The 27833-nt window shown below is 36.4% G+C and overlaps 1 protein-coding gene across 1 annotated transcript; it reads left to right on the top strand.

Annotated features, from left to right (window-relative positions):
* Positions 1-110: 110 nt before the first annotated feature.
* On the top strand, positions 111-26961 carry LOC110680648 (E3 ubiquitin-protein ligase Mdm2-like). The gene is made up of 3 exons (XM_021856446.1): positions 111-323; positions 391-591; positions 25508-26961. Exons 1-3 carry the CDS (start codon positions 243-245, stop codon positions 26423-26425), a joined length of 1200 nt encoding a protein of 399 aa, XP_021712138.1. The 5' UTR covers positions 111-242; the 3' UTR covers positions 26426-26961.
* The last annotated feature ends 872 nt before the right edge of the window (positions 26962-27833 follow it).

Genomic DNA, 27833 nt, shown 5'->3' with positions numbered 1-27833 from the left:
CCATAATATTTTTTTTGCATTTAAATTCTTTGTCTTCCAAAAAAGGTTTCCTATTGAAATATGGAATCCTGGAATAGCCTCGTTATATCGATCTTTATGTTTTTATGTTGATTAATTTGAACACCTTTTTTTCAGATATCTGCCACGATTCTAGCGACATATCTGATAGCGATACTGATTCGCAATGTTCAAGCATATCACAACCCTCGTTAGATGATGGACGTGTTGATACGATAGCCACCATGGAAGTTGTTGAATATGAGGTAGCAAGTGCAACTGAATCAGAGGATGACTACTCGTCGGATGTATCCTCCGGAACTGAAGTAAGCTTGAGGATAATTAATAATTTGATTCTAACAGATAGACTGATGCAAAACATATTTCTTTTAGGATTATATGTTGGCAGCATTTGCACAAGCGGTTGCAGATAATTCATCCGCATCTGAATTCGCCATTCTTGCGGACACAGAAGAGTCGGATAGTCAGTCGTCTTACGATAGTGATTTTTCTCCGGCTGATTACTGGAAATGTGTCAAATGTAACAATAAACAAAACAATCCCATGTATCGTTACTGTGAGAGGTGCTATCAGGTATGTGGAGAGATAAAATAGAAACTTAAGGGTTATTAATGCATTAATGTGGACGCAAAGATCCTTCACTACAGGAATATACATAAGTTTGTTAAGCACAATTCATATTATTTATAAGCAATAAGTACAAGTATCGCGTAAACACCATGTGCTGAACGATTAGGAGAATCTAAGTCAAGCGATTATAACTACTTAGGCATTGTTGTGTCAGTATCTAATAAAAAGAGAATAAACTATAAAGGAAAAATGTCGCTGTCGAAACATCTTTTGCTGGGGTAGATATAGAACGTTATTGCCCGACAGCAGAGACGAATCGAGTCATAGTAGTCGGATTCATAATGGGTTCCACTTCTAGTACTGCTCTCTTGGTACTGCAGAAGGTACCTAAGTTTGACAGATCGCAGTACTCTTTTCACGATATTCTAGATTTTGTTCTATTGGATCAACAAATATTTGGGCAATTGCAAGGAACATGGAAATTTCATTTTTGCTATAAGTGTCAACTTCAAACTGTATGCAGTTTGGCAGTTATGTACCCAACACCCCTGGTTGCTACCGTTCAACCACGGTAAAAAGAAGCAAGGTATTATACTCCGAAAAATGACATTTGGCAGTGACGTCATTCCTATCGCAAACTCGAACGAGTGTAAAAGAAAGCAAGGCCTGCTCTCCTTTACTATCCTCAAGGCCACACGCTTGACGATAGGAATGACGACACATGTTTTGATGGAAAATCGTTGTTTACGCGGGGGAATAGCCTACCTTGTTGTGTCTACCGTGCCGTTCAACTTTGTAAGTTCCGAGAGAAGAAAAGAAGAAAAAACATAATAGTTTTGAGAGTGAACGAGGCGAATCGTATCTTTTATCGCTGGTTGATCTCGTCCGCAATATAACCGCAGATCACCCTTTATTCATTCCTCCAATACCGCTCATTACAACAAAGGGAACACATGTGACATTCATCCTCTAAAGTTTTTTATCTCTATTAAAAAAATTGATTCAAGCGCAAAACTAATAACAAACTATTTCACTTACCATATACATCAAACCAGCGCTTTGCATATAATTTGTTTTGTCTTTTTCGTTCAATAATATATTTAATTTATATAATTTTATACTTTAATATTTTTTTAGTTATTTTATAGTTTAACAAGAAACGTTCGAAATATGGAACAAACTATTCATTCTATTTATTAGACCGTTAAAAAATCTTTAAAGCATTAGAAACTCTGTTCAACATTATTGATATTGTTGAAATTTAGAATAGGTACAAATGAGTGTTTTATTAGAAATGGTGCACTCCAATGATGTTTTGATGCTTGACTTTTGATTATAGAACATGGGTGTACCAGTATTCGTTCACCTAAAGAAAAAAGGAGTTTTATAAATGTATTCAAAATTAGTTCAGTGACGAATACTGGACCACATGCACCCGGATTCGCTTTTCATGAATTTATCTGTTTAACCCTCTAATACCCAACCCCGCCTTTAGACGGGGTAGACTTTGGAATTTTGTGTATTTTTTCGTGAGGGGTTATGCACAAATTACGTCACGCTCCAAGGGGAAGAGGGCGTGACAAGCCTTACAAAATTTTCGAAGGACTCATACAAAAAAACGTGACAAAGGGGGGGGGGGGGTCAAAAAAGTCGAAATTTGGCGTGACATAATTTGTGTACCATCCCTGACTCGGAAATCAAAATGATTTTATTTTTGGCACACACATATGAGAAAAGTTTTTTATAACTTTTGAAACCTTTTTGTATTTTTGAAAAATTGTATTCTTATATAACCTACAAATTATTTTATTTTACGTGTAATATAAAAAATCGTACCTTTTATATTTTTCTATTATTAACCTATAACAGAAGAAGAGCTTGGTGGTATAAAAAATAAAAATACTTATAGTATTGGTGGTACGCAAAATAAAAATATTTTCAGAAAAATATTTCAAATTTATTATTTTTAAAAGTACCGTAAAAACTTGAATTTTTATTATTGCCAAAAATCAGTAACTAAAAGAGGCTTCAAGAAAAAATGAAAAAGGATAGGGATGTTCAAAAATAAAAATTATAAAAATCAACAACCAAAATTCATAGATTTGCGAATAAAAATAAATCATTGCCCAAAACGTGTTTAGAACGATTTTAGATAAATGAAAATGATATTTAGATCAAAAATAAAAATTTTGGTATTAGAGGGTTAATATTTTTTTCTGTTAAATATGTTATCAGTTAATTTTGAGGTTTCTGAGAATGTTGTTACGTAATTACAAGTTGATTTAGGCAAGACTACAAGATTTATGCATAAACGGTATATATCATGGCCCTCCCGGGGTCCATAATAGGATTGTTTACAAATTTGACGTTGCGTATTATGGACCCTCCATTTGATTCCCATGTAATCCGGCTCGCTGCCGACGAGCCTATTATGGACCCACCTGGAAATGCGTATTATGGACCCTCTTGTGTGGTTTCATTTACAAAACTGTTCAAATATCTGTATTTATGCGTCTCAAACCAAATATTTTGCCTGAAACTGCTGACTAACAATGTAATCGAAGTTCCCCCGGTAGATTTTCATAGGAATAAAATTGCTTTGAGTGTATATCTCATGTTTTTCTGTAGGGGGTCCATAATACGCAAAGGGTCCATAACCGGCATCGACTCCCTAGTTTGTTGTGATAACTTGACGACAAAAGGTTAAGAGGAAAATAACAATCATCGTTTTCCAATTTTTCAAAACCAAAGCAATGTTTATGAAAATCTATCATTGCATTGCACTTGCTATTTGTAATGCAGTGATAGATTTTCATGAGGGTATCTTTAAATTCGAACAAAAAAAAAGTTTTTCATTGTTGATGATTTTTGATTATTGAATGATGGATTCTTGGGCCTTAATCGTTGTTGCTATGATCGTAGGATAAAGAACAACCACGAGGCATCATGGATTTTGTCACGATCACTAGATTTCCGTCCATCAGGTGTCGTTCTTTTAGAATGGTGATTAGTGCATTCAAGTCAAAGTTGGTAGCGACGAATTAAAAAGAAAAAATACCACAGTCATTTTACTGATTTTTAGCTCATTTTACTTTAAGTTTTTGGCAAATGGAGTGGTAAAAATCATTTCAACTGTAACAAAAAAAAAAAAAAAAAAAAACAACCTCACATGTAAAACTTCTCAACCAAACCACACATTTGATTGCCCGCAAACAGCCCGTTGTTCGAGAAAATATAAATTAAAAGAATGTTTGCCTTTATTTCTGTCGGATCCATAATATTTAGAACGAAAACAAAAATTTAGGTATTAGAAGCCCACAGTTAACCACAAATCCATTGAGAGCTTCATTGTTTCTGTTGTTACATATTATTTTGTATATCGTCGAAGATTTACAATAGATCATTTGAAAAACCAAGCATAAAAAGGATAGATAGTGCCACCATAGTCTTGAGCATTTGACAAAATAGCAATGCTGTCACACTGTTAAGGTGCAAGTAAAAATGAAGCAAATTTAAAAAGTGAAAATGCAGTTTTCGCCCTTGAAATCAACAAATCGGAAAAACTAAAAACACACAGACTTTTTATTTTGGAAATAAAACACCTGTGTGTTTTTATTTTTCTCGATTTGTCGATTTTAACGACGAAAACTGCTTTTTCACTTTTGACATACCATCAGTGCACCAGTAGCCGCTCATGTTCCAGTAGCCTGCTCACACTGAAAAAAGATAAGTTTACACAAAGTAAATATGAAAACTATAGCCGCTATACGGTTCAACTCGACAAATTGAATCATACTGTGGACATTTTTTTGTGTATTTACTCAAATTACCTTACTTTTTAAACTCGTGAGCGGGCTACTGGAACATGAGCGGATACTGGTACGGTGACGGTATGCCTCATTTTTATTTGAGCCTTAAATAAATACAACACCATATACCGTGGCGTAGCTGTTTTGTTGCAGTGAGCGCCGAAAGAACTACCTTCAATAATTCGTTAAAATGGAACATATAATTCAATTTATTAGTGGTGTTCAACTAGAGTTTCTAATGAAAATATAGGTTAGATAAGGAAAATCAAAAACGAAATTAATCTTAATTATTAATTAATTATAATCTGTAGGTTCAAACATAAAGTACGGCGTGAGACTGCTAATATAATTAGCTTGGCTAAATTAAATGAAACATTATTTTGTAGTTCTAAAAATTTTTACCTGTTCAGGGGAGGCAAAAGTTTAACTTAAGTTGGATAATTTATTCATATTCCTAAAAAAAAATGCTTTCAATGGATTACCTGCTTTGCTCTAGTTCACAGTTGATCAGCAGAAGTTTTCTCGTTTTATTTTGTATGGGGAAAGGCATCTAATTTCAATTATCTTGTAAATGGAAGCTTTTAATCGAAAAAATATTTAGTAGGCGTGATAGCCATCATCATTACGCACAACCGGCACCATTTTTTTTTTTGAAAATAGTTCTCAATTTTGAAAAATAACTCGTTAGATGCACTTCGCCATACACATATTTTTCGCGTTATCTTTTAGCGATTTTTCATGCATAGACACTAGCACAAATGCGTTACTATGTGGTGAGCTTACTTTGGATTTTTATTATAACACCATTACATACTATCGTACAATTTCGCTAATTTGAAGGTAGGCTCCGCGTTTCCCGCCATTTGGGAGATTTTTTCCATCGTCATATTTGAGCCTATTTCATCATTTACCCAATGGTAGAGGAAAGGTGGGAGGAAAAACTGGACAGTTACATCACAGACAAACAGACATAACACTCTAGATATTCGCATCGCACAGCACAATAGCGCCCAATTCTAATATTGGGTAGTAGGCCGACTGCGCTCGCATCGCTTTCGTTCGAGTTTGACGTTTGCTCACAACCGTCACCTAGTTCGCGGTTGGCCATATAAAGTTGTATGGTTAGTATGTTCACGTAACTATGTTTTAAATTCATAGTTGTTCTATCTGTTACGTTTGTTTGTCTGTGGTTACATATCTGGTGATACGAAGTTCCATATATCACACACAAACACGGTGTACTATATTTAAGAAGGTGATATATTCCGAAAACTGACAGCTACTTGACGACGTCATTCCTATCTACCTCGAACAAATTTGCGAAAAAAATGATCTAGTGGTCCGGGTGGTATATGGTACGATAGGAGTGACGTCAGATGTTTACAGTCAAACTTGATATTTACATCAGTGAAGAGCCTGCCTTGTTAATTTTTATGTCGTGCACACAAATGAGTCAGCACGCTGAATATTTGCCATGTGATTGTTGACTTGGCAGTGGCCAGTCAAGGCTTTGACCAAAGTACTGCAAATCTGCTTAGACAGATTTATTAAATACTTTGCCACCTTTGGGGATGACTCAGTAATATACAATAGTTTGACGACATGACTCCAAATTATTCAAATCTCGAAAACTTATTCAAACAGACTCAAGTCAAAAAAGAATACAAACTTTCTTTATCGATTCTACGTGTTTTGCAGACGAAATTCTACATGTTTCGCTCTGAACCAACTAGATTTTTTACTTCTAGAACGTTTTATTTCCGGATTTACAAAACGACGAAATTAAGATTTTCAACTTTCGTAACCTAACCACTACTTTCGCTGCTCCACTGTATGGAGAAACTCTATACAAAACACTACTTGAGTCGATTTTACACTGATACAAAAATGTCTCAAGTTACTGAATAGAACTGAATCATTTTGTCATAAAATTGTTGTGGGAAATAATAGGAAATCCCTAGTTTTTTAATGCGAGCTTATTGTATGCAAAATTTAAGCAATGTACACGGTGAAAAAATGTTAAAAATATGATTCATTTTAATACAGTTTTAAAAGACAGGGTGTGATTCTTCTGAATTAATTTTCTCAAAACCGTATGGAAGTTACTTACGTCGATTTGAAAAAGTAATCGAGAAATATTGCTTGTGCTGAGTTGCCGCCCACGAATTTCTGAAGTTTCACACAGCGAAATTGGAATAACTGGTTTGGGGCCAATGAAGTCTTGTAGGGGCAATGGGGGCAATATGAACATACGGGGCAATATGAGCCACCCCGGTTTTGACCTCAAAAACAGTGTTTTAATGTCTTGTGTCATTATGATCTGCTAAAGGATGCCTCAAATAGCCATCACAATAAAAACCGTAAGAATATTCGTTTGAACACTCAAGATATTTACAAAAATGTACAAACTTGTGCTTCGTCATGAAAAGCTTATAATTTTGGCAGTTTTTAATTAAGCCTATAAGACAATTGTATTTATAATTCTGGTAAATTTTACCAATCCATTGAAACTTCTGTTCATATTGAACAGTTCGTGAGCGAAATTATATTTGTTCGTAAACGAAATTATTGAAAAACAATATATTATTTTTAAGATGAAGGGGCGGGGCAAAATGAGCCACCTAGATTTAAGCAAAACAAACGATGTTTTGAACATAAAAATGCATTGCCTAAATATACCAGATTATTTTTTTACTGCATAGTCATCTTTATGCACCATTACAAGTGGAACACTTTGCTAGAAAATACGTTGAACCAAGTATCGCAATTTAGTACTAGTATAACATGGTCTGTTTACTATGTATTATGTATATTTAAAAAATAAGCCGCTATAATCAATAATTGCAAGCAAAGCTAATACAATTTCCTTTCCAATAATGTACTTCTCACCACTAACTCTTCTCTATACTGTTTTAAATAAAAATCATTCGATTGAATGAGGTGGCTCATACTCCCCCGTAGGGTGGCTCATAATGCCCCATATGGTTGGTGACCACGTAGAAAAACAAGGTTTTCCAAAAAGTTCCTGAAATAAATTGCAAGTTGAGTTAACATTAATTATCGACGTAACATGGAAGATAACATTTTATAGTACAAGTCACTTGCATTTAAACCGTAATTTTTGCTGTTATTCTATGCATTCCATGACGTTTTCCTTAGGCGGCCCATATTGCCCCGATCCCCCTATCATAAATCATTAGCCAATTCATTCCCAGCGATGGGATAATGGCCAAGGTTTACAGAGATGACTTTCTCAATTTAAGTTCGACATGCGATAACAACGGTAACAAAGGCACGGTAAATGGCTGGGCATGGCGTACCATTGGTATTTCGCGTACCTGCAGGAATAAAATAGACCCCTTTGTGCGGTTCTTACAATTAGCCTCTTGCCCAGCTACTTCTATCCCTACCTCCTCGTGGTACTGGCCGGGGTACGAGTAACCTTGGGGAAGATCGGGTAATCAACTCCGGTGGGAACTTTGGTCGTATGCTGACAGGGAAGAGGGGTTTTGCTTTTGCTTCTTCAAACCTGGAGCTTCTGTACTCCATGTTAAGAGCGGCTCACAACAGCGTCTGTTCCCCATCGTCCGAGTGCCAGAGACGGACTTTAAGCTAAACTGCGCACTATGGTCCTCCGAAAATTTAGGGGAATGGTCCTCCGGAAATTTAGGGGGTTGGTGTCAGGCCCTACAAGCCAACCGTAAAAACACAAAGCAGCCATTAACGACGCTGCCGAAAGCATTGTCGGATATGTGAAACAAAGCTCAAGAAACGATTGGTTCGATGAAGAGTGTCATGATGTTTTAGTGGAGAAGAATGCAGCGCGGGCTGCAATGCTGCAGCATGGTACGCCACAAAACGTGGAACGATATAGACTGAAGCGGAAACAGCAAGCCCGCCTATTCCGTGTCAAAAAGCGCCGCCTGGAAGAGGTGGAATGCCAAGAGATGGAGTTGCAGTATCGTTCTCAAGAAATGCGGAAGTTCTATCAGAAGCTCAACACATCCCGCAAAGGCTTCGTGCCGCGAGCTAAAATGTGCCGGGATAAGGATGGGAGCATCTTGACGGACGGACACGAGGTGATCGAAAGGCGGAAGCAGCACTGCGAGGAACACCTGAATGGCGCAGAGAACACAGTGGCTGTCAGAAGGTCAGGACAGCGGAGGCGATGGCTACGTTAGCACAGCGGACAGTGGAAACCAACCAGCTCCCACGATGGGGGAAGTTAAGGATGCCATTCAACAGCTCAAGAACAACAAGGCCGCTGGCAAGGATGGTATCGGAGCCGAACTCATCAAGATGGGCCCGGACAGGTTGGCCGCTTGTCTGCATCGGCTGATAGTCAGAATATGGTAAACGGAACAGCTACCGGAGAAGTGGAAGCAAGGCGTTATATGTCTTTTCTACAAAAAGGGTGACAACCTGGAGTGTGAAAATTATCGTGCAATCACTATCCTAAACACCGCCTGCTTATCCCAGATTCTCTTCCGTCGTCTATCACCTATAGCAAACGAGTTCGTGGGAAGTTATCAAGCAGGTTTCATCGACGGCCGCTCGAAAACGGACCAGATCTTTTCCGTGCGACAAATCCTCCAGAAATGCCGTGAGTACCAGGTCCCTACGCACCATTTGTTCATCGATTTCAAGGCGGCACGATGCACGATGTACAAAACGGTCATAAGACCGGTAGTCCTCTACGGGCATGAGACGTGGACTATGCTCGAGGAGGACTTGGAAGCTCTTGTGGTTTTCGAACGCCGAGTGCTAAGGACGATCGTTGGGCGGCGTGCAGGAGAACGGCGTGTGGCGGCGAAGGATGAACCAAGCTCGCTCACTCTACGGCAAACCCAATATCGTGAATGTAACTAAAGCTGGAAGGATACGCTGGCAGGGCGTGTTGCTAGAACAACAATCCTGTAAAAATGGTGTTCGCTACGAATCCGGTCGGAACAAGAAGGCGTGGGGCGCAGCGAGCTAGGTGGATTGACCAGGTGCACCAGGACATGGAGAGCGTGGGTCGCAGTCGATGATGGAGAAAAGCGGCCATGAACCGAGTGAATTGGCGAGGTTTTATAAAGATAATTCAGATATTTAAAAATATTTCGGGTTCGGGTCGGGTTTGAAGGCTAAACATTATCGGGTACAGGTCGGGTTCGTGCTTGAAAAAAGTCGGGTTTAGTCGGGCTCAGGTCGGGTTTGGGGAACCCGAACCCGAAATATTTTAAAATTTCAAACCTGAACCCGTCGGGTTCGGGTTCGGGTCGGATTTCGGGTTTGAAAACTCGAGACCCGACCATCTCTAGTGGATAGACATAAAGATGGACCATACTGTTGTTCAGTGGAGTTTGCGATTGGTAGAGTCTTTGCTTCTGCCATATTGCTCTTTACAAGCTTCGGGATTTTGTATGATGTCTAAAATTGTATAATAATAGTTAGTAATAAATATAGGGAAAGTGTACTATAGTGGTTCCCTATTTGGCCATATGTGCTTTCTCAAAAACTTTCACATTTTGAATATTCTTTAATGTTTTAACATCAAGATTCATTTCATATCAAACTACTAAAATACAAAGAATGATTAAATATTTGAAAATAATCAAATTATCACGTATGGCGAAATAGGGAACCATTATGTTCATAACTGATACACCTACCCTATGATGAATTTTCAAGAATTAGAAGAAAACTCAACTGTAACCAAATGCTGTGGAAACACGAGTGCAAATTATTGACAGTCGATTCAACAATCCCATATTACAGCCTACTTTGAATCAAATCAGTATGTAAGAAACCTCAGAATCGAGACACCCCCTGTCGATTTATAGCTAGCGTAAAAAACTGGATAAGGAAAGTGACAAGCAGTTGTGAGATCACTCGAAGCAAGAACAATTGTGTCCCCACAAGAAGTCACCAGAAGTGGAAACATCCAATTCACTAGGATTTCCAATGGAAGGAGAGAATCCATTAAATTTGGTCACAACCAATTCCCAGTTTGTTGTGGAGTATAAAAAATGCAAAGTCTGCGAATTTACATTCAAATGTTCAAAGAAGATGTAGCGATGTGAATCTGACCAATGATTCATCATCTGATACATGTCAATTCGTCAACTCGTGACTGATTCTGTTCGAGCAGAGCATGATGTCTAACACTTCTTCTCTAGCAGATACCATGAAGGTTGGGCGATTGCCTATAATATGTAATCTAAGACAAATATGTGAAATGTCTCTATCCCCTTATTAATAGAAAATCAAAACTTTGTCTTAAGAAAAAGCTTTTGATATTAAAACAAATTTTCAGGCCAGCCATGTTGTATGCTGTACCAATATGGACTAGCTGTTGTGATACCAGGAAGAAAGCTCTGCAGAGATTTCAAAATATTTTTTTTAAATGATTCTGAAGCTTTCTCCCTGGCATAGTAGCAATGAGTTACATAGAATATCCAATGTTGAAACATTGGAACAAATGTCAAATAAAATAATTAATAATTTCAGGCAAAAATCGTTACAATCTTCTATTGCCACGATTAATGCGTTATATATTTAGGTTGAGTTAGCTCAAGTAAATTGAAAACGTGTTTTTTTTTCTCTTATTAGCAGGTGAAATCTACTCACCTGTAAAAATAGGAACTGCTACGGCAAATGAAATGTAATATGTTGTTAACAAAATGTTAATGAAATCTTAAATTTGTTTTACCAAATTAAGCCTGATTCGCTGCTGACAAGTAATTTCTTGGCCTATCTTGATGCATGGAAAATTTCTGCAAGGAAACGATCAAGGAAGCGCTTTTTTTTATCGCAGTATGCAGTAGCGGACTTTGGGGCAAGTGTTGCCACCCCTGCTTTTTATAAAAACTACAATATATATTTTCTTTTTGAGCTTGATAATATGTTCCCTTATAGTTCACAATACAATGATCAAAATATGATGAAAATTGCTTTATTTTTCACGTATTTACAGCGGACTTGTGCTAAGACAACCAAATTTGAGTGGATTTTTATAAGATTTTGTTGTTTCTAAATAGCATGGTGGAAGGTCAATTATTAACAGATTTTTCTAACGTACTGTACATCGTGAAACTATTCAAATGTGTAAGTTATTGTGGCATTTGAACGAAAAAAAGTATTTAGTTTTACCAAAGAAATCCAGTTTGGTTTAAATGTATCCTTATTGGGGCAAGTGTGCCACCTATTTGGTAATCAAAATTTTTGGAGTGAAATTTATAAAAATGTAAACATCATCAACAAAATCATAATAATAAATCAAAATGAGGCACCAGTAAGTAGTTTCTGAAGTATAGTAGGGGAATAACTGACATGTTTGCCCCCTAAAGTGATTTTTTCTCAAAATATTCAATATCAATACGTTTTTCGGCTTATTAAGTATAGTTTTACATATCTACATCAATATTTTACCGTTATTTAGTGCTTATCTAGTCTAATATTATAAATATTCACCGTAATATAAGGGCAATACATATATTGTATTGAATGGAGACAAAAATAACCATTTTAGTTATTCGGATTGAGTAATTGGGAGTTACGCATGTTTTGAACCCTGTTATAAAGCATCCCCTTATTACGGTAAACTTAATTTTTTGTCCAAATTATCGATTAGCGTCTGCTTTGTAAGTATTATTAATAGGAATAAAGAAAATTTCATTACAAGTAGAATTACATGCGATGTTCATTCGGTGGCCGTCTTTGCCCCATATGGGTGGCACACTTGCCCCATAGTGTCGAAAAATAGGTTATTTTGGATGATATTTGAGAAGCTCCAAAACTAAATACTTTTTTTGAAATTATTTTCTTTTTAAATGGCACAGTGGTTATGAAAGATGTAAAACTAACATCATGAGGATAAATTGGTGGATTTTATGAGCTTTAGACAAAGTTAGAGAACAATTTGCTTAAGGTGGCACACTTGCCCCAAATTCCGCTAAATTGAAGTTAGCTCAAGGTAAATTGTAAAAAATCTGAACTGCTACGGCAGAAATGTAATACAGTAAGGACCCGATTTTGTCAGCCCCTCGATGAATTTTAGGCTGACCAAATGGGGAACCTGACAAAATCGGGTCATTTTATTTTTGTTCCTGTTTTTTCAAATTTTGACGTGTTACATGATTACGTGGACTTTTGGAGGGCGATGGACATGGGCGTAGCCAGTTTTTTTTTTACCAGGGGTCCCCCCCCTCCCTTATATTGGTAATATTGATTTTTTAACACTTAATAAAAGGCATTGCCATTGTTCCCTCTGGCTACGCCCATGCGTGCATCACATCAAACATCATCATCAATTTTAATGTAAACGTGGTAAAACACGACGAATAACAATTTTTTTGACCAAATTTTAAATAGGCTGACAAAATCGGGTAAAAAACTGACAAAATCGGGGGTAGACAAAATCGGGGGCTGACAAAATCGGGTCAGTACTGTATTGTTAACAAAACGTTAATAAAATCTTAAATTTGTTTTACCCAAATTAGAATGATAGTGTTGTCTATCATCTTAAAGTCTGATTCGCTGCTGATAAGTAATTTCTCGGCCTATCTTGATGCATGGGAAATTTCTGCAAGGAATCGCTAAAGAAATTTCTCCACCGACTCCTTGCAGAAATTTTCTACAACGACTCCCTTTTGAACTGACATTTCTTTTTTCAACTGCGTACTGCGATCAGAAAAAACGCATTCTTGATCGATTCCTTGCAGAAATTTTCCATGCATCAAGATGGGCCGAGAAATTACTTATCAGGCAGCGAATCAGGCTTTAAGCCTGATTTGCTTCTGAAAAGGAATCGCTAAAGAAATTTTCTCGCCGATTCCTTGCAGAAATTTTCTACAGCGACTCCCATTTGAACTGACATTTCTTTTCAACCGCGTACTGCGATCAGCAAAAAAGCGCATTCTTGATCGATTCCTTGCAGAAATTTCCCATGCATCAAGATAGGCCGAGAAATTACTTATCAGCAGCGAATCAGGCTTTAGGATGATAGACAACACTATCATTCTAATTTGGTAAAACAAAATTTAAGATTTTATGACCGTTTGTTAATAATATTACATTTCATTTGCCGTAGCAGTTCAGATTTTTTACAGGTTTGATTTCAATTTACTTGAGCTAACTTCAAATTTATTTGAACTAATTTCAATTTACTTGAGCTAACTTCAATTTACTTGAGTTAACTTAACACAGAACACCTAGATATAAGAAATGAATGTAATGTTTGGAATGATACTACCTAGTCTAAGATCTGTACTACTTGAGTCATACTGGAGCTTCCATCACTTTCGCATCACAACTGTTAAAATCACTGCAGGTCAAATAGGGCATGTTTAGGGTGTGGTTTGAAACGACGACTGGCTTAGATTATTAGTTCGGAAAACATTCAATAGACAGCACAGAGATTTTATTTGCTTGCATTTCAGTCCAGTTATAAGATACAAAATTGGTGTCTTCGACAAAGCTGAACAACTGAATGATTCTTAGTCACATAAAACCTTATAACACTCCTAAGATGGCGCTACTGCTGCAAAAACTGTGTGTGCTTGTATCTCAGTCAAGTGATTAGATACAAAGTTGGTGTCTTCGATAAAGTTGAACATCTAAATGCGATCTATTCGCATAAAACTTTTTAAGTTTTGAAAAACACTCACAAAGATGGCGCTGGTGGACAAAAGACTTTATTTGCTTATATCTCATTCAAAGTTGGTGTCTTGGAACACTGTTGAACAACTCTATGGTACCTGTTCGCCTAAAACTTATTAGTTCGGAAAACACTCATAAGATGGCGCATTTTTTTATATCTCAGTCCAGTGATGAGATTTGAAATTGGTGTCTTCGACAAAAAGTGTTCAACTAAATGGGACCTGTTCGCCCAGAAACATAGTTGTTTGGAAAACTCTCCTTAAGTAGCGCTAGTAGACAAACATATTATTTGCTTATATTTTTAAAGTGACCAGACGTCCCGGATTATCCGGGACAGAACCATTTTTAACTTGACTGTACAGTGTCAATACTTTTTTATATCAATTAACTTAGTATATAGTACATGTCTTAGATTGAATATGAATGTAAATTGCACATCAAATATAGGCAGCGCTTAATTGGGGATGAGATCTGACAAGCGTCCCGGATTTTTTCCGGGACACTTCTGGTCACATTATTATATCTCAATCCACTGATTGGACACAAAGTTGGTATCTTTGACAAAGTTGAAGAACTAATTGAACTAAAGAACTACTCGCCTGGAAACCTATTACTTCGGAAATCACCTAGATGGCACTAGAGGGCACACATTGTATTCGCTTATATATCAGTCTACCGATTAAATTGAAAGTAAGCTATTCGCTTAAAACTTTCTTAATTCGGAAGCCATCCTCATGATGGCGCTAGTCGGCAAATATGTTATTGGTCTATAATGAAATCCAGTGATGAAAAATATGGTATCTTCGAAAAAGATAATCAACTAAAGGAGATATGTTTGCCAAAAAAAAACTTATTAGCTGGGAATTGCTTTTATGTGCGAAACATTAAGGAAACAACCAATGGTCTGCCTAGACCAAAACAATGGATATTTACTATCGAGGCGAGCAACAATAGCTTATTTTGGATGCAATGCTCCTTACATTTTTAGATGAACCTTGACACCATTTATTGAAAGCTTAAAAAGGAAATACATGTTTTCTAGCCGTCGAATGAAGAATATGATCTTTTGAAGGGAGTGAATATACCTAGTTGATATGTTGATAGTTGATTAGCACTAACGGAATTCTTATATTGTCAAATACATATTTGGATCGCTGTCAGATTCGAGCCACTTTATACTAATAACTTGACACAGAAAAAAATATGTTGATAGTTTTGATTTCATTATCAGCTTGTAAGTTTTATAAAATGTTTTTGAAGACTATTCTGAAACATCTGTAGGTTTCTTTTATAATCAAAATTTTTGACGTAAGATTTCATTTTGTTTTTGGTATAAAGGGTGTAAGTGTGCATAATTCTACATGTACGGTAATGTAAGTATGTGTTTCTGTACCTTACTAACGTGGTATAGAAGAAAATTGAATTGAAGGCACTGAATGATTTAGTGCTGGCATGCATCTTTCGCCTCTGAAATTTTTATTCTTTATGTTGCAATTTCTTTATCAGGGTACGTCCATAAATTACATCACGCAAAGTTCTGCCATAATCATCCTCCTCCCTTTTCCTCTATATCATACTTTTTGTATGGATTTCAATGTATATAGCATTGTGTTGTTTTTTTTTTCAATGTGTACAGCATTGCGTTGTTTGCTCAATAGATTACTTGCATTGCTCTTTGCCCACAGTTGATCAGCAATTGATTCTCGTTTCATTTTGTATGGGGAAAGGCATCTAACTTCAAATTTCTTGTAAATGAAAGCATTAATCGAAAAAAATATTTGGTAGGCGTGATATTCATTATCATTACGTACGACCGGTAGGTAGGTTAACCAATATATTTTGGACCCCCTGGGCTATTTTCCTGCAAATTTCGCAGCTTAAATCGAAAGACCAACTCAATTCGCATGCCATTTGTAAAGATAGGACTATTCTGCACTTGCATCAACCGTTTGTACATAGAAAATGTGTTTATTTTCTCTGAAATTAATTACATTTAATCGGTTATTCCATGAAACCGTTACAACACAATACACACGGAAATTGAAGCCGTCAGAAATTTTTCAAATGTAAACAAAAACTTTTTTCAAATTTCTGAATTGAAAGCGTAGAATTTCTTCGATTTTCCATTGTCAATACACCCGATTCTGTTTATGCACGGATTTTTTTTACACGGCCGTGCAAAAAAAGTTTCCATACATTTTTTTCCGCCAAAACCTTATTTTTACATGAAACGTCGAGAAATGGTGTTACTTTTTTTTGCACGGTTTTTGAAATTTTGAACTGAAAACTTTTTTTGCACGGTACGCATCCTCCGTGCAAAAACAGAATCGGGTGTATATTGATTAGACTATGGGCAAATATATTAAACAACCAGTGTCGTGAACTTTGTCGACAAACAATAAAAAAATGCCGGGTGTCCAAAATATATACTCTGAGGGTCCAAAATGTATTGGTGTGTCCAAAATAATAAAAAACAATGCTTCACAATTCAATTTTTTTCGACGTTTTTTTTGGATCCTACATGACCGTATGGGCATTTATATCTCGTAGAGGAAGTTTTTTTCTACATTTTGGTTCTTTGACTTGGTTACGCTGTGCAACTAATTAATTGGGACAAAACACTAAAATCACTTCCTCAGGGGCTCCAAAATACGACCGTACCCTACTAGCGCAAGTGCGTTACTATGTGGTGAGTAGCGAATCAGGCCAAGCATGTAATCCATTACGGCGCATCGTTCCCTCAAATGAAAGCCGCGTTAAGTTTTGCAGTTTGCAGGGGACGAAATCAACCGAGCAGATTTTAATTTCCAAGGAATCTGATAATATTACCTTACTGCATTTGAAATTCAAAACTTTTGATTTTAGTTCTCCAAAAACAAACTTTTGCCTCACTGTCCTTCATATGTAGATTCAAGTACAGACAAATAATAACGAAGCAAAATTTTGTTACACAATGATATATTTGATTTCTTTGATCCATAACATAATCTTATATCCAAATGTTGTTCAACTTAGAATAGATTCTTATCATTATAATTCTTATTAATTTCAATATAACGAAAAAAAAAGCTGCTCATATAAAATGAAAAAGTACACAAAAAAAATCAGGTGTAAAAAAACATCTAAAAAATGAAATAAAAATAATATATTAGTAAAAAAAACATAAGTGCAAAAAAAAAACAAAACAACTTTGAAACATAAAAAGAATAACATTTAAAAGATAGCAGCAAGCATTTGAAACAATAGTTTAATACCAATTAGACAAAATAATTATCTGTATTTAAATACAACAGCTACTAAGGGGCCTTCCTTAGCCGAGAGGTTAGAGTCCACGGCTACAAAACAAAGTCATGCTGAAGGTGTCTGGGTTCGATTCCCGGTCGGTCCAGGATTTTTTCGTAATGGAAATTTCCTGGACTTTCCTGGGCATAGAGTATCATCGTACCTGCCACACGATATACGAATGCGAAAATGGCAGCTTTGGCAAAGAAAGCTCTCAATTAATAACTGTGGAAGTGCTTATTGAACACTACGCTGAGGAGAAGGCTCTGGCCCAGTGGAGACGTCAATGCCAAGAAGAAGAAGCTACTAAGTATATGATTCCAAACCAACAGAATTCCACGATTGAAGATTGAGCTCTGTTACTTGTGTATTCGTAAACATTACTTCGGTATGTGATTAACAACAACAGAAGCCAAATTTCTACAGAAAAAAGCACCTAGAGCATCGCTTTCAAACAAGTTCTGACGTGTCTAATTCAAGACAGGAAGATAATTCTTTATGTTCACCGATAAAATAATGGAGCAAATTGTTATTCCGTTATTCATCAGGATATTGGTAATGCACAGTGGATACCTCACATATGTATTTGGCTTTTCATCATCATCCTGGAATGCACAATAGCCCCAATATTTATAGATCGATAACGGCACTAGTTACATCATTATGGCTATTGGAGAGATAATGTTGTCCCAACATCGCTGGAACATCGCTTGTTTGAATTTTAAATAACAGAACGCGTCTGACTATACTCTGGATTATCATCTTGCGAATATCGAATTGCCGAAATTATACGTCTTCTATACAACACAAATGCGCCCTATCTAAAATAAAGGCATAACCAGAAAAGATAAAATTTCACAAAACACTTGATAAGTATCTGTAGAAAACAAATGTTCGAAAATTCGAATTACGGTGCATATATTGGTGCATCATAGGGTGACTTGAACTAACGACGAAATGTTCAAATCATTACATATTCAACGTTATACTAAGCTGCAGTATTGATGAACATGAATATTGATGAATAATAAATCATGGATATAGTAGATTCGGAGTAAAGCGATAGATATATCATCGATTTCTTCAACACAACAATGTATTGCCCATATCAAGAAATACCAAAAGTATTCATTGTCTAAAGCTGTATTGTTTACATCTGAGCTAAACTGCTGAATTATGATGAGAACTGCAATTTATACTAATGGATGCACAAGAAATCATGATTGTCGATTTGAAGGTACAAAAACTGTGGATAATGATAGGTAATCGATTTAAAAGGAGCATTGTAACAGCATAGAAATAATGCAGTGTGAATATATCATACATAATGGCGAAATTATCAGCAATATAGATCGTTGCACGCCTGACACAACCTCGAAATTTCAGCAGTGACTGGCAACTCCATAAAAAACCAAACGATTCCAGCAGTAAATGTCAAAAAGCAGGACAATTGAGTGTGATGAAAGAGGGACAGATAAGAATTTTTCGTGGCGTCACAATGCACTCTTCTATCAAGAGACATCAGCAGTATCCATCCGTGTTTTACATCTGAGCTAATCCGCTGAATTATGCTGAGCACTTCAATTTTCATCACATTTTTCATTGGCTAGACATCCACAAGAAAACATAAATGTCGATTTGGAGTTACAACATCAGTGGAAAAGGAAAAGCAATATCAAAGTGATCTAGCTCTTCGACGCAGCATTGTACACATAACGAATGCAGTGTAAACACAGCGTATACAATGGCGAGCATATTACTGTAAATTCGGTCAATCATTAGAAAATGTAATTCGCCGATGTTGGATTTTTCTCGGAATCTATGCGAGATACCCTACCTCGGAAGTAGGGCGCATTACAGCGCATTCGAACGTGATCAAGTTGATTTGAGCTCAACAGCGCCTTGCAAAGCCATTGTTTAACAATTTCGATGTGCCCTTTTCTAATGTTTGCCCAGAATTATGTTGAGCCCTTTAAATTTTCATTCGCATTCTGTTTGTCATGGGTTCAATTCCAGGCCCGTCCCTTCCCTCGTAATTCGGGGGTTCGTGCGTTTTATATCCTGCAAATAAAAAATAAAATAATATGTTAATCAGTCCATAGTCCGGGAAGTCTTTCCTCTGCGCCTACGGCAGCCAGCATTTATAGCTAAAAAAAAACCCGTAGGTACGAACAAGTAAAAGGTATCAGAGTCATCAGGAATAATGAATATTACTTGAGATAGGTAGACATGACAGTGCGTTAACCTTATTTTGAGTTAATGGGATAGAAGTTGTTTTCATTTGCAGCCATACGAAAAAAATACCTACTGGCTAAATTCTTTTCACTTAACCAGCAGATCAAATACCGTTTTGATTCATATTACGGACACTTAAGGACTCAGAGAAATATAACTCAGCATAGAGCATACAAAATAAATCATTCTGTATGATTCCTTAGCGCTATCGAGCGTCAGAAGCCCTTTACTTTCGAACGGTGGGTGAAGAATACGCTTCCGCAACTTCAATGATTTTAAATAAATCAAAATGTGTGGTCTTTTCATGATTCTTATTCCGGACACTTCCTCACTTTTGCCTCATATTCCGGACACTTTGAATCGAATTCCGGACAGCTCATGATAATCATTAATGGAACAGTCAAATCATCAATCGAAATCGTTAAACCACCAAAGATACATCTAAGGTAGTTGGGCATTATAAATTTTCAAAGATATTTATGGAAAAAGTTTACTAAAACGAGCCTTGAAATTGAGAACTTTTGAACAGCAAAAATTGAAACATTTCGCGTGAAATGTTTCCCATACAAAGTAGAGTGTCCGGAATTTGAAGCTGTCCGTAATATGAATCAAAACGGTAGCTCAACTTCCTGTACTATGCCACTTGAGGGATTCCACGGAGGCATGTAAGTCGATTCTGATCGACCATTTCAAAAATATCTGAAACTGCACAGTTTTTCAGTTCCATCTAAATCGTCATTTTCCGATATCAAATCTTCAAGTTGAGTCACGACTAACTTTTCAAAAGGGTGTATGTGAAAATGGTTCAAAAATATTCAAAAAGCTGCACAGCAAAAACGGTTCGTTCGACAACTAAAGAAACAAAGTTAGACAACTAAATAAAGATTCCAAAAAAAATACACACAGTAAAAAAAAATTTTTTTTTGCATTAAAAAACATAATTTTTGTCACAAAAACTCAAATATCTCAAAACCCTATCGGAATACCAACGTAATTTTTTGAGGGAAAACGGTCCATTATATTAGCTATCTACCATAAAAATTTGGTGATGGTAAGCCAACAAACAAAAAAGTTATGACATTTCAAATATTTCACAAATTTGACACTTAGTGAAATTTTTTTTTTTCATTGTTAATTTTTTTAGGACCGCAGTTTGTTGCTGAATTTTTTGTTAAGGGTACCACATGAGGTTAACAAGTTGTTTTCATGATATTTTATTTAATTATTCATAACTATTATAGCATCTATTAGAAAGTTAGACGCGATCCAGTGTTGTGATCTAAAGTCTTGATAGTGTCATATTTTTTATTGTACGTAACTGAAGAAAAATTCTCTCAATAGTGTTGAAACCTTTTGATAAAAGAAACCTATAAGAAATCTAATATTGAAGACAAAAGCTACAAAAAAAGTTTTCTATACAGGTATACGACTAGTTTACCTGCAAAAAGTTTACCTCGTAGAGAACAAGGCGGGTCTATACCTAGGTGATCTAGTATACGTAAAGCAGGTCGGTTTTCTCGGCGCTGGTTTTCTCCACAAAGTTAAAATCTGATTACACCTGGGTATAGACCCGCCTTGGTAGAGAATAGACTTTGTTAATCATATTTGGGACAAAGCGAGTAACTTCAACAACATCAAAAACATGATAGGTACATACCATGAACATACTCACGAAAAAGCTAAAAATATACTACCACTATGGTTATAAAAGATTTAATTGTAAAATTTTTCTTCAGTCAAGCAAACGACACCAAACTAGTCAGTGAAAACTTAAAAGTGATTTTGTTTATTAAAATCTAACGAGCAACATGAGTAGTCGCTTTCTGAACTGTTGCAGGCCGTAAGGGAACGGCGAGAGAAATTGGATTAGATGTTGAAGATGGCATACCATATGAAACAGTATTACTTGAAACGTCACTTCCTTGTGGCTAACGTCCCCTATGGGAACGGCTTGGGTGTGTTTTGAGAATGACACTACCAAGACAGCCAAAAGGAAGGAGGTCTCAAGCGCCCTAATACTGTTTGGCGATCAAGCAGGTTCTATCGATCGATGGCTTATATTATTGGGGAATCATTACACAATCATGGATGGTTTGTCCATATCATGTGTATTTCTCCCCGATAAGCCACACACATGATCATTATTTATGAACTGCGTTATTATCTTTAGCCGTTTGTTATTTTACATACAAAGGTATCGACCGTGATGATTTTATTTTGAAATTGTTTATCGGCATATCGGTCTATATTGCTCGAAGTAAGAGGGAGCATGGAGAAGAAAGCAATGAATACTAGATGGATAGGTACCGTAAGGGAACGGCGAGAGAAATTGGATTAGATGTTGAAGATGGCATACCATATGAAACAGTATTACTTGAAACGTCACTTCCTTGTGGCTAACGTCCCCTATGGGAACGGCTTGGGTGTGTTTTGAGAATGACACTACCAAGACAGCCAAAAGGAAGGAGGTCTCAAGCGCCCTAATACTGTTTGGCGATCAAGCAGGTTCTATCGATCGATGGCTTATATTATTGGGGAATCATTACACAATCATGGATGGTTTGTCCATATCATGTGTATTTCTCCCCGATAAGCCACACACATGATCATTATTTATGAACTGCGTTTTTATCTTTAGCCGTTTGTTATTTTACATACAAAGGTATCGACCGTGATGATTTTATTTTGAAATTGTTTATCGGCATATCGGTCTATATTGCTCGAAGTAAGAGGGAGCATGGAGAAGAAAGCAATGAATACTAGATGGATAGGTACCGTAAGGGAACGGCGAGAGAAATTGGATTAGATGTTGAAGATGGCATACCATATGAAACAGTATTACTTGAAACGTCACTTCCTTGTGGCTAACGTCCCCTATGGGAACGGCTTGGGTGTGTTTTGAGAATGACACTACCAAGACAGCCAAAAGGAAGGAGGTCTCAAGCGCCCTAATACTGTTTGGCGATCAAGCAGGTTCTATCGATCGATGGCTTATATTATTGGGGAATCATTACACAATCATGGATGGTTTGTCCATATCATGTGTATTTCTCCCCGATAAGCCACACACATGATCATTATTTATGAACTGCGTTTTTATCTTTAGCCGTTTGTTATTTTACATACAAAGGTATCGACCGTGATGATTTTATTTTGAAATTGTTTATCGGCATATCGGTCTATATTGCTCGAAGTAAGAGGGAGCATGGAGAAGAAAGCAATGAATACTAGATGGATAGGTACCGTAAGGGAACGGCGAGAGAAATTGGATTAGATGTTGAAGATGGCAAAATAAAATCATCACGGTCGATACCTTTGTATATAAAATGTTTTCATGATCTCATTACGCATACCCAAATCCAAAACTTTTAAAGTTTATATATAACATTTAGAAACTCATCGACCATACTCTAAAAAAAATATCCTGGTAAAAAAAAAATTATTTTCGTGTAATCTGTTAATTCATTTTAATTTATACATATATACATATACATATAATAATTATACATATACATAATATTTATACATATAATATACATAATACTAATGAATACATGAAAACGACTTGTTTAATTCACGCAAGGCCCTTAACAATAAAATCAGCAACAAACTGCGGTTCCCGTAATAATTTACACCGAAAAAAAATTTTTTTTTTCTACTAAATGTGAAAATTGTGACATGTTTGAAATGTCATAACTTTTTTGTTTACCATCACCAAATTTTTATGGTAGATAGCTAATATAATGGACCGTTTTCCCTCAAAAAATTACGTTGGTATTCCGATAGGGTTTTGAGATATTTGAGTTTTTGTGACAAAAATGATGTTTTTTAATGCAAAAAAAATTTTTTTTTACTGTGTGTATTTTTTTTTGGAATCTTTATTTAGTTGTCTAACTTTGTTTCTTTAGTTGTCTAACAATCGAACGAACCGTTTTTGCTGTGCAGCTTTTTGAATATTTTTGAACCATTTTCACATACACCCTTTTGAAAAGTTAGTCGTGACTCAACTTGAAGATTTGATATCGGAAAATGACGATTTAGATGGAACTGGAAAACTGTGCAAAGTTTCAGCTCAATAGAAAAAAATGAATTAAAAAATTTACCAAATTTTGGTGCTGTTGCTTGGAATCACTCACTTATTAAAATTTGAGGTAAGCTTTTAATGGCTGCTGGTGAACGATGACTTGCGCTGGAGGGGCCACCTGATTGATAGGTTGCCGCATGAGGCGAGATTCGACAGCGACGGAAGTATGTTGATAGTAATCCTCGAAGCGAATGTACTCGTCTTCCTGCGCACTCACCGCATCTTCCGGGACTATAGCGGTAATTTCGTTGTGGTATTTCGAATACTCGTCGTACGCTGATTGTAATTTCGATTCGTACACTTTGAAGTTAGCTGAATCGATCGGGAGCTGGACATTTTCATAGATGCGAAGAACCTTGTGCATTGCCAGATTTCGCTGGCGATTTAGCGATTTGAGCCGAGCTGCTATTACGGAATCTGTTACGGCAGGTATTTGGCTGGCAACTTTGCCAGTTCCTTCGAAAGCAATTTCGTTTTCGTCGAAATCACGGAATTCGTTCTCCGACATTTTGTTTTCGTCCTTTTTTCTCACTGTTCTGCCTCAGCAGGAATCTTCTTCTTAGTATTGTTCTGCCTCAGCAGGAATTTACTTTTTCGCACTATTGTGCCAAAGCAGGAATTAACTTTCGCAATGTTCTGCCTCAGCAGGATCACGTTTCGGGAATCAGTTTCAGGGCGGCACGCACTCAAGAATTCCAGTCAGGTTCGATTATGGTCCAAATTTTCGGTCGGGAAAAAAAATCGTGTTTCGGTGGACTGTATTTTCGGGACTTCCAGAGTACGTTTCTTATCGAGCGGAATTTCGGATTTCCTTTCGGATCGCGGTCAGAAATAAATCGGAGTCGGAATTACATTAACCAAACTTAACTTTATTGAAATTTGCACGAACGCGTCGCGATGTTGCCTGTTCGTTTGGCGGGTGAACTAATAATGGCGTTTGTATTCGCTTTTCCCTCGCTTTCCTTCTTCGGTTCTGTCGTTATTTTTCGCGCGTTTCTCTCCTTCCTTTCCAAAAGTTCCAAACGCACATTATTGCGTTCAGCATTGTGCGATACGAGTTGGCGTTGCTACACTGAACGCTTTTCGTTTGGAACAATTTGGGTTGTTAATATCGCACGATAGGCCAAAAAAGACTTTCAAAATCCTGTATATGAAAAGGTATTTTTTGGACCATAATGTTTTTGACGTTGTAATGATAATCTTTCAGTTTTAATATCTGGTCTTCAAATCAATTTATTGTTATTAATTAGGATCGTAAATAATTTATTGAAAAACTTCAATGAAAACGTCACAAACAAAGGGTGCCCATTCCTCCCCGTCCCGTCCCCTACGTGTGGTACTCGTAGAATGTAAATGGAAATTTAAGGGCTCTTATATTGTATACAACATTTTAAAGGAATCGAATATTAGTTTATGTCAAACATTGACACTAATAAAGGAAAATTATTCAAATACGAATGACTACGTTGGATATGAATTTCACCCGGCATGGACATTAAGAATAATTGGAAACCGACAACAATAGTACTACATCAAGGAGATAAAGTAGTATCAAACAACATAGAATGGAACGCTTATGGAAAATCGTCTATGATTCATGGATAATTGTGGTATTACTAATATAAGACGATGATTTCACCAAACAAAAACACAAAATGATGATAAACTCAACATTAAACAGGTATAAACAATTATTTATTTCTATCATACGTTTCTATCTATGTTAAGCAATAAAAAAAAAAACTAAGTATTAAAGTTGAAGAAATATTGAGAAACTTTATTGATACTGATTTGATATCACTTCTTTAAATGAAAATAATTATTTATTGTTAATTGCTCATATTCTAATAGATTATCTTATTTCTAGGTACGTAAAAGTTTATTTCCTCCGCGTCCAAAGCAGAAGCGTAAAATACGATCTAAAGAGGAACTTTCTGATAGCAGCACATCGTCATCATCGGAAAGACTATTGTCTAATATTTCGACAAATATAGTTAAATTAGATTCTAGTAAATTCCATGGGAAAAATATCAGTTTAAGCGGAAAAATATCCTTAAGTAGAGCAACAGACAGCGACAGTGGAAACGACATTGTCATTGAAAAAACTGTTTTATTTCAAAAACAATTGAGTGACACTGACACTGAAAAGAAAAGCAAAATAACGCAGAAGCGAAAAATTTCAGATGATTTAAATTGTAATGGTTTTAAAAAACGGTGTGAGAGCCAAGAAGGATTACCCGCAAAAATTGATAGTAAAAATCAGCAACTACAGTTGGATGTTTTCAAAGATTCTGGTTTTAGTTCGTCGTCAAGTCAAGAGTACACACTAATTACAGAAGAAAAACTTGTTTACGGTGAAATTTCTTCTCAAGAAACAATAGATTCCATTAGAGATGATTGTCCCATAGTTACAAATATTGATAACGTTGAAATTTTAAAGCTTAAAGCATCTTATCCGAAAGATAAACAACGCTATCCAACTCTATCACAGGTTTCGTGCTTATCAGCAGATTCCGTATTATTTTCACGTAAAAATGATACTGATGCCAGTGTTTTGCGCGAATCACAATCTTCAGATTTTAGCAAACTTATTTCCAATTCTGAAATCAATTTAGGTTCCTGTATGTTTTGCCTATCTGAACCTAAAAATAGCGTTTTTGTTCACAGTAACTTTGTGCATCTTTGTTGCTGCTATAAATGCGCCATGAAAGTTTGGAAGCAACGAAAATCTTGCCCAATTTGTAACTGCAAGGTGAAAAATGTGATGAAACTTTTTGTTCATTGAAAACGTGACTTTTGTGAAGTTTACATAGCTAATGATGGCCTTTTGCTTAGGACCAACTGCAGCCCTATCTTAATATGAAAGGAATGAAAATAGGCTTACTACATGTGGAATATCAAGCAGGCACGATGATACTCTATGCCCAGGGAAGTCAAGGAAATTTCCTTTACGAAAAGAACCTACCGACCGGGAATCGAACCCAGACACCTTCAGCATGACTTTGCTTTGTAGCCGCGTACTCTAACCACTCGGGTAAGGAAGGGAAAGAGAGCGAACTTCACTCCTTTGAGAAATTAGAAAACAACAGTGCCAGTACCTGTCAAAATTTTCCTCGATTTCCTCTTCGTTACCAACGAACTTAAGGTAACACACGATGAACTCACTGTGGCATCCATGAACAATCTATGTTAAAACCATCGTTAAAAAAAATCTGTTTTAATATCATATCGATCTATCGGCATGTTGATACACTTTCAGTTCATCTCTGTCCGATAGAATGGGATTCATAATCCCAAAACTACAAAATTGATCATTTTTCATGAAAAGCAAACAGTTGCACTAACATGATAAACATGCACAGCCAATTCAGATTACCGACCCCAGTAAAATTTTACTGGGTTTTGGAACTACGGTTTTTTCGGTAATTTTTACGATTACCGAAAAAACCCAGTAAACCAAAATATGTTTTGATTGATGGGAATTACTGACTTAGTCAGTAAAATTGCAGAGCGTTTTTACTGGCTTTTCAGTTTCCCATGTTTCATGCTTTGCTTTTCCGAATACTGTTTTTTCAAAAATCAATACAAATTAAATCCCAATCGACATGCATTTTTCGTGAGAATAAACATCTACGGTATGCTCATATCTCAGTGGAAGTAATCGAAAAATGTGTGACAAAATCATTATTTGGCTGGTTTGCATACAAGAGGCAAACTCAATGATGCAGATGAATTTACCTCTTGTACGGAAACCAACCGAATTTACCAAAGTAAGCAGTTAAATCGTGCTGAGCCATTTTGGTTGCTTAAAAATGGTTGAGTTTCTCACTAAATTTCGACTACTTACCACGAGAAAGCGCAAAATAGGTGCAGGAAAAGTTTGGTTGCAGTAGCCATGTCTCCTGGCGCCGGACGATTCTACAGCAGGAGATTCTCATTTGACACTTTCCCGCATGCGCATCGGTTTGTTTTGATTTGCTTTTGACGACAAGTCAGTAAAAAAACATCAACTACTGAATAGTCGGTAATTGTTTTTACTGATTTTTCGGCCTGTTCGGTAATGTTGCAAAATTGGGTCTGACAGCTACCGTAGTTCAGTAAAAAGTAAAAATTATTACTGAACGTCAGAAGTTTTCAATCAAAATGCTGAAAGTTCGGTATTTTTTATGATTTACAATTCGTACCCAGTATAA

The sequence above is a fragment of the Aedes aegypti genome, unplaced genomic scaffold, assembly GCF_002204515.2.
Source record: "Aedes aegypti strain LVP_AGWG unplaced genomic scaffold, AaegL5.0 Primary Assembly AGWG_AaegL5_hic_scaff_1711_PBJ_arrow, whole genome shotgun sequence".
NCBI classification, from domain to species: Eukaryota; Metazoa; Arthropoda; class Insecta; order Diptera; family Culicidae; genus Aedes; species Aedes aegypti.
The sequence above is the reverse complement of the archived record's forward strand: the minus strand, read 5'-3'. Positions and strand labels throughout refer to the sequence as shown.